A 13279-nucleotide genomic window follows, 5' to 3' on the forward strand; every position below is an offset into this window, starting at 1 on the left:
CTTGGAGGAGGCAGACAGCTCGGAGAGAAGGAGAGTTTTGGTTTCTGTGTGTTAGTGGACAATGCACCCGTTGGTATGAACTAGCGCAGATCTAATTGAAATCCAAGTTAATTTTCACATGTGCTGCTGATTTACGTTTGCTGGGGATCTGAACCCAAATTTTCTGGAGACATTTAGCAGAAAATATGAATTTAGTTCATTGCCATGCAGTGTTGCAGAGTTCAGTCATGGATACTGTTAAACGTACACTTAGAATTTTTACCTTTTTGTATCTGCCCGTTGGGGGTTTGTGTGACACGCAGTACTGCAGTGTCTTCGCTCTTCCCAAAGTCAGTTCAGCTGACACAGCGAGTTCTCTCACAGACGCCTCTACTCAGATTTTCTTCGTTCTTTAGTTCGTGTTGATCATTTTTCTCATCTAGATGAACAGGGATGTAAGCATTTAAAAAATTTAAAAAGGAAACTGGAGATTTTCCTGATTAATTTGATCATTTATTTTTCCTTGAAAGTAACAGCTTCTTGTGGATTTGTGTTTGCAGTTATCCTCCAGAATAATCAGTTAGCCAGTGGCTCCTTGATTTTCATGTGAAAGTTACTTGCCTTGGTTTCATTATATAGTTTGGTTCTGTTCTGCAGTTTTTCCTTCCGTAGGTAGGTCTCAGTAACAGAAGCTGTTTATATATCTGCAAATATTTTTTTATATCTCGAAGAAGAGGGCAGGATAAAAAGGAGTGTTTGCGAGTAAAATTTCTGGCTCAAATTCTCCTGTGAATCTTTGAGTGGGCTGGCATGTATAGTATTTTTCCTTCTGAAACATTCTTACAGATAAAATCTTGCTTACTGAATCATTCAAATAAAACAGGTCACGGGTTTTAGCATGAGGAGTTAATAAGACTTACTTGATAGAATATATTCACTCAGTGCTGCTCCTGAGGCACCAAGTTCTGTAGGATTTTGAGTTCGGAATGCAGGGAGGTGACCAGGGCTGTGTTCACAGAAGTTGCCCTCTGACAGCCGAGCACGGAGCCGTCTCTCCCGCTGAACCTGCGTGCCAATGGGAAGAGAGCCCACAGCAGGACGCGGTACTTTCATCCTAATCGGAGCTCCGGGAAGAACCAGTGAGCTCTTTAACTCATAAATGAGAAGGAATGATGGAGATAAAAATAACAGTCTGCAAAACGCACACAGAGAGAAAATAAGTATTTTAGATATTTTAAAAATGTTTGTGAGACATTTAAGGAAAAAAGGAACATTTTAATTTAAAACACACACTGGAAGGATGTGTTTTGTGACAGTCATTTTCTATGACGTTACCTGAGTCTTTCTGGTGGGTTCAATTGTCACGAGGTTTTCGAAGGGTTTTGTTTGTTCAAGCAACACAGAAATGGATCAGATCCTTCGATATCTCTTTGTATGTTTGGGGCAGACAGGAGACAAATACCGTGATGTAAGTGGTGCAAAGAAAGTAGCAATAACAAGGGAGAGTGGATTTTGGCTTTATTGTCTTGCGTTAGGACTATTTTCGTGGTTGTTGTTGGTAAACCCTAGGAAATATACATCTTTCTCCTTTAAAGTTCTAATTCAAGGCATGAATGTGTGAGTTCTGAAGGGACTTAGGGACTGCGGTAAAAAATCGTTGTCATAGTAACAGAAAGGGAAATAGGCCTGGCTCACCTGGGACTTTAACTTACTGCAAAAGCGGATTTTTTTTTTTTTTTTTTTTTTTTTAAGGAAAGCACTCAGCAAGAGGAAATAAATAAATAAATTGTTCTTTGTATTCTAAATCAATTCTTCAACTATTCATTTTTTTCTTCTATCCAAGGCTTTTTCGTTCAAAATCTATCTTAAAGTCTCTGATTTTTTTTATTTTAATTGTTTCAGTTAAACCCATTTTGTCCAACAGATGGAAATGGAAAGAATCACAGCAAATATTTTCACTTGCAATAGGGGATGCCAAAAAAATTTCTTGCCCGTTATATCTGAATTTTGAAGACATGCTTGTTTTGTTTTTAACCCAACAACTATGCTCTTTCGTATAGTTTCTTTATTGCTGAAATTTAGAAATTTAATCAGATGAATCAGATAACAAAGGGATGAATCGACTCCTCCCTGGATTTGACATAAAATTTTGTGGGAAAGCTTATAAAAAATGCCTGCCTAATATCTCTAGACTGTAATATCTATATGCTCTGTATACATAGTGTTGGGTAAGCCAATCAAGCATGCTGAAGATTCAACTTGTGTACGTGACAAGCCAAACTCTACACAATAATAGCACATAAAGATAGGCGTCTGTGACAGGGCAAAAATAATTGGCACAAGAACTTTGTACAATGGTAATAGGTTTATCTGCCTGGACAGCGTGAGCTGTCATGTATTACTTCAGGTTGTGTTTTTGTTATCCTCTCTCAAAATGTGTGTAAGATTATAATCTGGATTTTTGGCTGTTCTGCTTCTCTGCTTTAGTTACTGAAATCTTAATAACTAAAAATGTTGTCGTGATGAAATCTCATCAGCTTCTTCTGGGAGCTGTATTTTTTTTCTATGTTTTTTAATACATTCTAAGTAGTTTCAAGGCTTATCTGCCTCAGAGTTGCCTTGTCGGTTTTTTAGTTTTTACAATAACATGATCCTTCTATATTGTTTCACGGAAAATCCCTTCAGACAGCAAAAGAAAGACCTTGTATGCAAGGGAGAGATAAAGAAAGAGACTAAAATTGTGTGGTCAAACATGCGGGGAGGAAGCTGGCATAAATCAGAGTAGATACGTCGAGTTATACCAGCTCACAGCCCAGCTCAGAGTGATTACAGTCACATTGGTCATACTTTACCTGATTTTTTTTTTTTTTTGTTTAACTTCTGTTTGTTATGGTTTGTTTTTGTTTGTCTTGTGTCTGTTTTGGTAAGTTCTTACAGTCCTGGTCTACTGATACACCATCATGTAAATCATGACGATGTATACTTTAAAACAGAATAGAACAACACATATTCTGTTGTGGTTAATAGAAGCGGCATGGTTCTTTATCTTTGCAGATTCTTCTTAAAGTTTTTCCTCAAGTGCAATCAGAATTGTTTGAAAACAGCAGGAAACCCAAGAGATATGAGACGATTCCAGGTAAGTCTTTTAAGGCTCAGCATTAACCTGTCTGCCTTTTTTCTGTTTTTCCTTTTCCCGCTCCTCTCTCCCCTTGCCTACATTGTTCATAATAAATATGAGGACAGTATATGATAAGCCTTATCAGATATTGTTAAAGTTTTTCTCCATTTGTTGTGTTTAAACCTTTTTTTTCCCCCTTTTTTCCTCTTTTTCCACTCTGAATCCCCAAGGGGAAGTGATGTACTGTACCAACCAGCAGTGGATATTTGATTTGACACCCTCGGGCAAAGCACTCGCACATACAGCTGCCCACAGCAGGGATCATGTTTGTGATACTTAGATGCCTCAGAATTTTTCAAAGTAGCTCTGTACGTGGTACAGAAGCAGTCTCCTCATTTCCCTCCACTCCCTATCTCTTTCCATCTCTATTGCCTTTTAACTCTCTCATGCCCTCCCTTTCAGCTTCTTTAAAAAAAGAAGCCCAAATAGTGATGGTCACTTTAAGATCTCACGCAGCAAAGCAACAAGACCCATGGGACAGTGACCCAGCTGCTTTGCAGTGAGATCTGCCACTGGTTTATCATAGCTGTCGCTGATGTATTGTGAATACCAGCTAATAAAAACACAGAAGGAGGTGAAGTGTGTCAGCGGTAAAGGCAGACACAGTCCCTTATCTTTTGTACCCTAACCTTTTAAGCAACCATGTTTAATAAACAAGTATTTTACCTGTAACTTAGCCCTCACAAAAATGTAAATGGGATGCTCAAGCCTTTGACATCCTGGACGCAGTGTCACTCTCTGTGCAGCAAGGAAGGTGGCACAACAGCGAACGCTGTAGAGAAGTGATGCTAGAACTGACTCTGGTGAGGCAGCACGGTCTAGCAAAAGGGCTGCCAGATTGCCAGTCAGATGGTTGGGCTGTACCACTGGTTTGCTGGGTCACCTTTGAGGAGCTGTTTTTCCTTTCTTTTAGTGTATATTTCCAGCTCTCCAAATGGGGTTCCTCACCTTGGTAAAACTTTGTGGTCTTGGTTCAGCAGAGCATTTGAGAAGGTGCACACATGCTTTGCCAGCCAGAGTCTTTGAAACCTACAGAGAGAAATCGGGACTGTCCTTGTAAATGCCGTTACTGCTTGTCATCGTTATTATTGCACCTTCACTGTCTCATGGTACTGACACAAAGAGGATTTTAGCTTATTGAGGGATGGGTGATTTTCGTGTAGACCCACAAGTATTGTAGTGGGAAGGTGAGATCCTTAGCTTTGGCAATTCATGTTTCATTGCTTGGGCACTTGCATCAGCTTCCTCATTTGTAAATGAAATTACAACTCCACAGGAGTTTACAGAGTTGTTTAAAACTTTCCACCGAAACATGTTTTCACAGACAAGTGATTTTTTTTTTTTCACTGTTATTAGCAATGAAAAATTCACGGGAGGTGTATTTTTATTAAAAAAAAAAAAAAAAGAGTTAAACTTTTAAGAGAAATACTGCAAAATGAAAGCTTCTGGACGCTCCTAAAAATTATTAAGGAAATGTAGGAAAAAATATAAAAGAGTTATTAATTTTTTGTTTTGAGCAGAAGTAAATATAAGGAAAAATTCCTGACCAACTTAATTTTTTTTACTAGTAGTTTAAAGAGACTGCAGCGACTTCTTTATTCTGTGTTTTTAGAGATGATAAGACATGAGAAAAAAAGTGGTGCTCAATGTTAGGAAATTTATAGTGATTTTTTTTTTTTCAAGTGGCAATTTCCATAAAGAAAAAACACCAATTAGATATCATCTGCCAAGAACGTGAAAAAATTTGAGAGTAAAGGAAAGCTCAGTTTGTAGCTTGTAAACAGATCTTGCTAGCTCTTAGAGCCAGCTAGAATAGCTGATTGTGGAGTGCAAAGAAACATAAATACAGAGACTCTTTTTTGTTGTTTGGAGTTTGAGTTTTTTGAGGTGTTTTTTTTTGAGTTATGAGTTTGTAAAAATTCTTGCACCAAAGGTATCCTCATTAGCACCTGGGGATGTGAGGCACTGCCATATTGCAAATAATATTGGTTTTAAAAGGCAAAATATAAATTCTGGATCCAAACACACCTGAACACTGAAGAAATTCAGATTTGATTTCAACCTCATGCTAGCTGCCCCCTCTCTATGATGCGTGGAACTAAAATCCTAGATTTCGATCAGGTGCTGAACTGCAGGAGGATTTTGGATCTAATTTTTTTGGCAGAAATCTACCTCTAGTATCAGCCTTATTTGTTGTTTCACTTCTGTATCTCCACACCAAAAATGGTGATGATGTAGAGCCTAAACAGCTTCAAATTTCCAGTGAAACATCAAAAAGGGAAACTGGAATGAGTCTTAAGGCACCCAGATGGTTACTGATGGAACGCCTTCATTCCTTCAGCCCATCCACCTGACATGCCTCTTGAATATCAGAAAGTGGGGCCTACCTTGTGATCTTTGTACCAAAATCAGCAGTTTATTGGAGAAGAAAATGAACTGGGATAGACTCTTCATCTGGGTTTTCTGCCTTACAACGTGCCAAGCCAGAAAAATGGAGCCAAGTGAAACTCTCTGGGTCTGTTGTGCAGGTTTACTTCAACTGCTTTTGCACTTTCAGTCCATTGAAGTTCATCCCCTTTCAGTTTCATTGTGCTGTTTCAGTTCAAACCCCCAAATTAATCAAGATCAGGCAAAACCACTAGGTTTAGCTTACTTCTTGTCAAAACCAAAAATGTTGACAAGACTTTTTTTCAGAGTTACAAAAATGAACCCTTTGAGACAAATTGCAAAATGCTTGAGGTTTTGTGTGAAAGCAGGATCTTCGTGCAGGCTGGTTCAAACCTGGACGTGTCGGTTGATGAGCTTTGTTCTGGGCTACAGAGGTCAGTATGTCTAAAAAAAAGATACAAAAAGTAGTTCAATTGCTAAAATTTTACACATTGGGAATAAAAAAGCTCTGCGTTCCAAAGGAAATTAGCCATGATGAACTGTAAAGACAATAAGCAAAACCAGCTTGTTTTCCGTCTGTGTCGTTGTTTCTAAGGATAGAAGTATGACTTCCCTGAAATAACAAAAGTGTTCTTGAGTGCTCCACTGTCTCTGTCTTCTGGATCCTCCTTTTTTTTTTTTGGTAGATTTTTGAGTGGGTTTTTTTGTTTTGTTTTGTGTTTTGGTTTTTGTTTTTAAATTTGGGCAAACATTTTTTTTGCTGCTGCTTGTTGAGCACGGTCTGTCAGCTACCCTGAAAGTCGGAAGTGGGGAAAAAAACATAGATCACTGCAAATATCAGTGGTGTGCTTGCACACTGTAAGCACGTTCGATTTCATTTTGATTGTGAAGATTTATGTCAGGCAAAGTAATTAATGTGCAGAATTTTTTATTAGGTTTGAAAGGACAGTTGTTCATCTTACCAGTACAGGAACACGTGAGTAGAGTAAAAGCAGGTCAAAAAGCACAGTGCAGTGATTTAATTCATTATATTTTATTCTTGGGCCACAGCTAAAACCTTTATTGTTTTTCCTTATAAATTATTTGTACAGCTGTTGTTATTAAGGCCCTCCTCTTTCAAACATTTCCACATGTTTAACTTTCCTTATGCAGACTTCTGCAGCGATGCTTAGTTGAGTATCTTTTAATTTGTACCTATGTTTTTCTGCAGAACCGAATATATTCATTTTCAATGGAGGAATGCTTGTTAGATCTCTAGGAGCCATTAAGATGTCCTTTTTAATAGTTATTAAAAAAAAACCAGGAGAGAGAATCCTTATATCAAAATTCTCATTTAAATTGCTACTGAAACCTGGAACTGAGAGGGTCTCATCAAAAAACATTTTTGCTCTTTAATGGAAATTGAATGAAAGCCCAAAACTCAGGCTTTGTTGTCGAGACACAAATATAAATAAGAGACATGGAAATAGTGCTGTACAATGCATCTTGTTGAGTTCTTCCAGCATGGAAGAATGGTTACTCATGTTTGGAAAAGTGTCAAATTAATGCTTCAGATTAGAGATGGGTGTGAAGCTACACGGTTTGGGCTTGGTTTGGCTGAGAACCAGAGTTCCAGGGCGTTGGGATCCAGTCTCTGAGCCTGGCCTCAGCCTCATTTCTAGATATAAGATTTAGATATAGTATAGTTAGGATATATTAAACTAAATTAAATGTTAGATTTTGCTTATATCACACCCATTTAAAAACAGGGGGGTGGGGAGAAAAAGGGGTGGAAAGGTTACATTAACACTGCATTGTAAATTTAATATAGCTCCAGATGCCTGAAGAGGGTTTTTTTTCAGTATGATTCTTTAGTTTGGAGAGCAACACCAGCTGCTTTGTGATCACATTACCTATTTGAAATTTGCTTTGATATTAAGTAGAGCTTCAAAAATACAATGAAGATCTCTTAACTTTCATTTTATTTTAATCAAATACAAAGATCCTCTACTGTTGAAAAAATTGTTATACTTCAGAAGTTAAAGGAAATGTGATCATTATTTTAGCGGGGGTTTCTTCCCCAGTAGTGACATAATTCTACTGTGAATCACTCACTACTTCAGTGTCTGTCAGCGGCTAAAGCAGGGAAAGGGAATCTTTCTAGAACTAATGGATATTTTCATGGTTACTTGATGGCTGCCCAAATATGTATGCAGATCAAGTAATATGTCCTTGTGAATTTTACTGAAGCAAATATTGATTATTTATCCATTTAAATATTTCTGAATAAAGATTGTCAGCGGCAAACCGAAACAAAAAAGTATGCTAAAATCACCTATTCAAACCATAGCGCTGACTATTTGAGTTCAGCTGCTCTGCAAATCTGAGTTTTTGTAGGTGTTGTCATTACTGTCATTGCTGTATTCTCAGTGAGTGATTCTCCCAGGAACAGAATGAAAAACTATGATGCCCTCCATTTAATGAGGACTTCTCCTAGAGAACTTGATTGAAGCCCAGTGATACTTAATGGTAACGACCGGTGTGTAATGGGGGACAATAATTCTGTGGAATTAAGATGAGGCACTTCAGCTAAAATGCTTCAGCTGAGACCTGGTGCTAACGCATTAGACTCCTGTTGATTGGGAATTCTGCTTCATCCAGTAACATCCTGATTAACCAGGTCCTACAGTGCCGCGGTCGAAGGAGTGGTACAAGGCAACAGACATCAATACTAACAATGGTCATCTTTGAACCAACATGCTTTTTTAGAAACAAAAAGAGAAAGGTCAGCAATTGCCCTCTGTTTTCAGCAGAAATCATGACATGGAATGTTTCCTGGCAGGTATCCCCCTCTAGGTGCTCTAGGGAAAAAGAGAAAGGAAAAATAACAAGGTGTATCCCTGGGGAGATTTCCTTCCTGACCTCGGAGTGGTTGGATCAGTTCATCATCAGGCACGTGAGCAAAGCTGGCTGTGTTTGAGAATTCACCCAGCTGGCTTCTAATAGGAAGCGCTGAAGGATCTGTGTCATTCAGGAAAAAGAAAAATGGGTAAGAGTGGTGGGATAATATTGTGAGTTAGGAATGTTGTAGACTGTAAAGAAACAAAAAGACATAGCAGGAATAAAACATAATAACTCGTCTAAATCAAAATCCTTTTCACACCGATGGTGAAAGAATGTGCCAGAGACCCCCATGGTCAGATTTGGATACAGATTGAAATCACTGAACTGTTGTTAGAGAGGTGAATACTACACAGACTAATGTCGCTGTGGGAGACGAATTTCCCAGGTATAGATTGCGAAACAAATGCAACTAGTACCAGCAGAGTCCAGAGTTACTTTGGGGCGGCAGATTTCTTCATCAGATAGTGACTGACCCAACAAAAGATTATGTTATTTTAGATTCTGTAAGAGTAAGGCAGGGACTGACTGCAGCTGCAAAAGAAAAAGCACTCAAGGAGCTTAATGTGCGCAGATCTGAAGACCAAATAGCCATTGCAACAGTGAGTTGCCAGAGCTGTGCAGCGTCTATTAGAAACAAACAACAAATGAGATCGTACTACGTCTCAGGTAGGCTTTGCCAGTAGAAAGAAGGATGCATTTGTACCATTGTACCCTGCTGATTTCTTGTTTGGAATACAATGTAGTGGTTTAACTATCTTCAAAAGAGAATGAAAATGAAATTGGAACAGGTGCAGGAATGGGTCATTAAGGTGACTAGGGAGTGGATAAGAGCTTGGCTCCAGTATTTTAGTGACATGCACTGAGAAGGGACATAACTGCTGTCTAAACATATCCAAAGGTAGATCAGAATGGGAAATCATAATTTTAAAGCTGGTGTTAAGTATAAACTGACTAGGAATAAATTTAGGCTGTAAACCATAAATTCCCTAACCATCAGGACAAGCAGGCTTTAAAACAAGAGGAATACCAAAGGCAAAAGCTTGAAATAGTCGAAGACAATTTTGTAAAAGTATCTACATGGTTTGGTTGTCTGTAATGGCAGCAGAGTAGATGTCAGTGACCCAGGAGTTCTCTCCTACCCCTGTGCCCTGTATCTTAGGAGGCCCCGTTCCTGAAACGAAGGCCATGTGCATAGTTTTTTCTGTTAGCCTGGAGTTTGCAGCAGGCTCAGGGTGTCAGGGAGGATTTCCCAAAGTATTCAATAGAAGTTTTGAGCACAGAGAGGCTGCTGGCATTTTTCACATTGTTTATCTTATTCCTAATCCAACTATGAAGCAAACACATTATATTCTAGCATCTACTCCTGTATTACTCGCTCAACCAAAACGCCTGTTGACATCAATGGGAGCCCTGTCCAAGTGAGGACAGCAGGATGAGGCCTGACATGTTTTCTTCCACCCAGCTGGAAAATAATAATAATGATGATAATTTTTAAAATACTCATAGTAGTTATGCTTTTGAAAAGTTAAAATAACATGGTGCTGTGACTAGAGAGTTACAAGGGAAAGTGCATCAGGAATGTAATATTGTTTCCAGATGTACAATGTCATAAAGAATTTTTTCCACACTTGGAATGGTAACAGGAATTTTTTGAGAGAGATCATTTACACAGTGATGAGATATGTTACATGTAAGTAAATGCCTGTATGCCTGGAATGTTTGTACCATATGTCTAAATAGGTGTCTGTGAGTGATACAGCTTTTATGTATATGATGGTGTGTATTTACTTGCATGTATGTGATCTGAAGAGGAGCATACTTTAGAATACAGAAATACTGGTATAGTGTGTAGGTGGGGGAGGAAAAATTGTAGTACTCAGGTGAAGGTTTGTAAAGAAATACAACACTTTGTGCCTGGAAGTGAAAGAGGGGCAGTGCAGCTCGGAGAACCTGAGTTTAACATCCTAAAGACAGTTTGACTGAATGTCAGGGTAGGTGAACCCTCACTGAGGTTTTTGAGCAGGGATTACATTACAGAAATCCACCAGGGAAAGAAAAATAACGTTGAGATACAGCACATGCATTTCTTCAGTACTGCTAAGCAGTCATTATTTTATGTCTGTGGCTTCATAGCTAATAACAAGACCCTTGCAGATTTGCAGAGAGAATCTTAAGAACTGCTGACAACTTTGCTTAGAAGCCTGCAACTCCCTTGCTGTACCTAGAGGTGGAACCTATGTTTGGATGGATGAAAGAATAACGCTTTACCCTGTCTGTTTCTTGCTTGATCGGTTGTCCTCTGAAACTCCAACAGAGGTGACAGGTTGAGCCAGGTCTTGGGCTCTGTCAAATTTGGCCTTCAGATACAATTAGCAGAATCCATGGTCTACCTGATATATTTTTATCTTCTCAGATTGTTCCCTTAGGATTACATTTTCTTCTTAACTACTTGTGTTAGGTAAAAGACCATCAACTGAATAGGCAGAGAAGCCATACTATCATATACAAGAAGCAGTGCCATCAGATCAGGGAAAAAACCCGCACCAAAGCTGTTTGCTGGTAATTTGCCAGTGCCGTGGACAAATCTGAGAATTTAAATCCCCAGGGAAGTTTGTACATCACCTTTCATCGGCACTAAATACAGGTTTTATGAAAAAAGGTCTGGAATGTTTTACGATGTTAGGAGAACAAGTGTTACTGATAAATACGTGTTCAGAAGAGTATTGGCAAAAATGCATATAAATGGTTAACAAGGTAATGGTAAGAAACGTTGACCTTGATTTGTTTAGCTAAGATGTAAAGATTTTTGAAGGTCAAAGGTGTTCTTGTGTAGTGTTTTGGAGTCTAACTGTGTCTGACCCTCTAACATTAAGCTGCTGTGGCCTGGAGTTTTGAAGAGTGAAGCAAACCAGGGGGAAGGAGAGAAGGGGGAGAGAACAGGAAATGGAGTGAGGTGTTTCAGGAAGTTGTCAGGAGTTGACTGATTGATTCCAGATGGAAAGGGTCACCCTTCATGACCCAGGAAATACTCACTGGGGGAAAGCAGTTGGCTTGTGAAAGGGAAGGGCCTGGGAGTTAGAGACCATAGTGGAATGCACATTCCTCTTCCTTTTATCCATAAAACATTGTTTTTTAATCTTCAGTGTAAAACAATTGGATTGTGATCTTCATCAGGCAAGAGGGAATGTCTGGATGAAGAGAAGTTGTTCAGTAACTTTTATGTCCATAATCTCACATGTTCTTACTCCACATCATTGATAATGAGTTGGTTAGCAGCGTTGTAGCAAAGACGACAAAGATCTCTGCTGAATTGCAGCAGTACCTTAGAGATTACTGCAAATAAGGTCCAAAGCTTTGAGAAGGTTCTAGTCCAGGTCTGAACTTTGCATTTGTCCTCTCCCTGAGAACGCTGTATTTATTTACCCTAGGTCCCAGCCTGTGAAATGCCAAGTGGCTCTGACCCTCCTGTGATGAATGGGAGAGGTGAATAAAAATGGAACTGCTCATGGAGAGAGGTCTAAAAGTGCATCTTCCATTCCTGCTGGCTCAGGGAATAGAGGATGCTCAGCACTTATCTGCTAAACAGAGGACTGTGTCTTGCTATTACTCATGCTACAGGGACCTCTACAACTCTTACTGAAATGTGGCTCTTGTGTGGTGCGCAACATTTACACCTAAATGGTTATTCAAACAGGGAATGTGTGTGTACTTGAAGTCTGCATACATTATAAAGATCTCATACTGAGAGCACGTGGATGTGTGTTTGTCACATACATACCTTGTGTATGTAAGGCCAGATATGTATATATTATATAGTGTAACTGTATATATATGATACACTTTTTATTTACATTTGGTTACAATTTAAACACTTGTCGTAAATATTTCAGACACTGGAATAACTCAGGTCTATTCCCCTGTTGCCACAGTGTGCTCTGTGCTGGCCAGTGAGAGATTAAAATTTATTTCCATTGTTTAACGGAAAATAATGAAGTGCATCTGAGTGGGTTCAGCTATGTCATGCGGGAAATGTTCACTTTGGATAGGAGTCTCACTCCACCCAAATGTGCAATGATGAAATCTGTTGGCACGCAAAAGCAACACATTTTGTGACAAGAATGCTTGAGAAGTATAAGAGTACAATATGACAAGAGCCTTTTGGAATGAATTAAACTTGTGTCAAGAAAGAAAGTATTCTTTAAGCTAGCATAATCCTGTAGGAGGGCAAGGTTTCTCCCGCTACATGCTGAATATAGTTTTATCAACAATTATAGCTTGATGTTCTCTTACCTAGACTGTGACAGCTGTATCTGTGAAAATTCATGAACACATGCAGGGTCAGATTCTCAATAGCTGTGAATCGCTATAGCTGTGTGGCAGCTGAATGAAGTTAAGCTGATTTACCTCAACTAATGGTTGAAACCTGAAAGTTTCGATGAGATGCATCTTCTTTCAGTAGTTAAAACACAGTTTGTTTGTTTTTTCCTAAAAATTTGTGGTTTAAAGGCATATATATTTCTGGATTTATAGGAATTACAGCTTTGGATATTGTATTGTAAAGGGAAAACTAAGTGGAATTAATTAACATATGCAGTTACTTCCTCTAAGAATTCCTATGCTATTGGAGGCCAGCAACATAAGTCATGGAGGTGAAGGTTTCAAAACTGCTGCTTGATCTGGGGTCCTCAGGCTCAGACGATTTTCAAGAGGCACTAAGCACGCATATGTCAAAACCCAGACATGATATGAGGTGCTGTTTTCACGTAGTAGGAGTTTCCATTCTGCTCAGTCAATGGAGAGCTGTATTTTCGAAGCAGAGGCAGATACATTTGCATGTGTGCGCAGTACAGC

At 38.9% G+C, this 13279-nt stretch overlaps 1 protein-coding gene across 9 annotated transcripts in view; it reads left to right on the forward strand.

Annotated features, from left to right (window-relative positions):
- Positions 1 to 13279, forward strand: part of EBF2 (EBF transcription factor 2) — a 143479-nt gene that overhangs the window by 103683 nt on the left and 26517 nt on the right. For all 9 annotated transcript variants that reach the window (XM_009940851.2, XM_075444581.1, XM_009940850.2 and 6 more), the window contains one exon: positions 3034 to 3115. In XM_009940851.2, coding sequence (XP_009939153.2) covers positions 3034 to 3115 — 82 coding nt within the window. The remainder of the gene's footprint in view (positions 1 to 3033; positions 3116 to 13279) is intronic.

This window comes from Opisthocomus hoazin, chromosome 28 (genome assembly GCF_030867145.1).
Source record: "Opisthocomus hoazin isolate bOpiHoa1 chromosome 28, bOpiHoa1.hap1, whole genome shotgun sequence".
Classification (NCBI taxonomy): Eukaryota; Metazoa; Chordata; class Aves; order Opisthocomiformes; family Opisthocomidae; genus Opisthocomus; species Opisthocomus hoazin.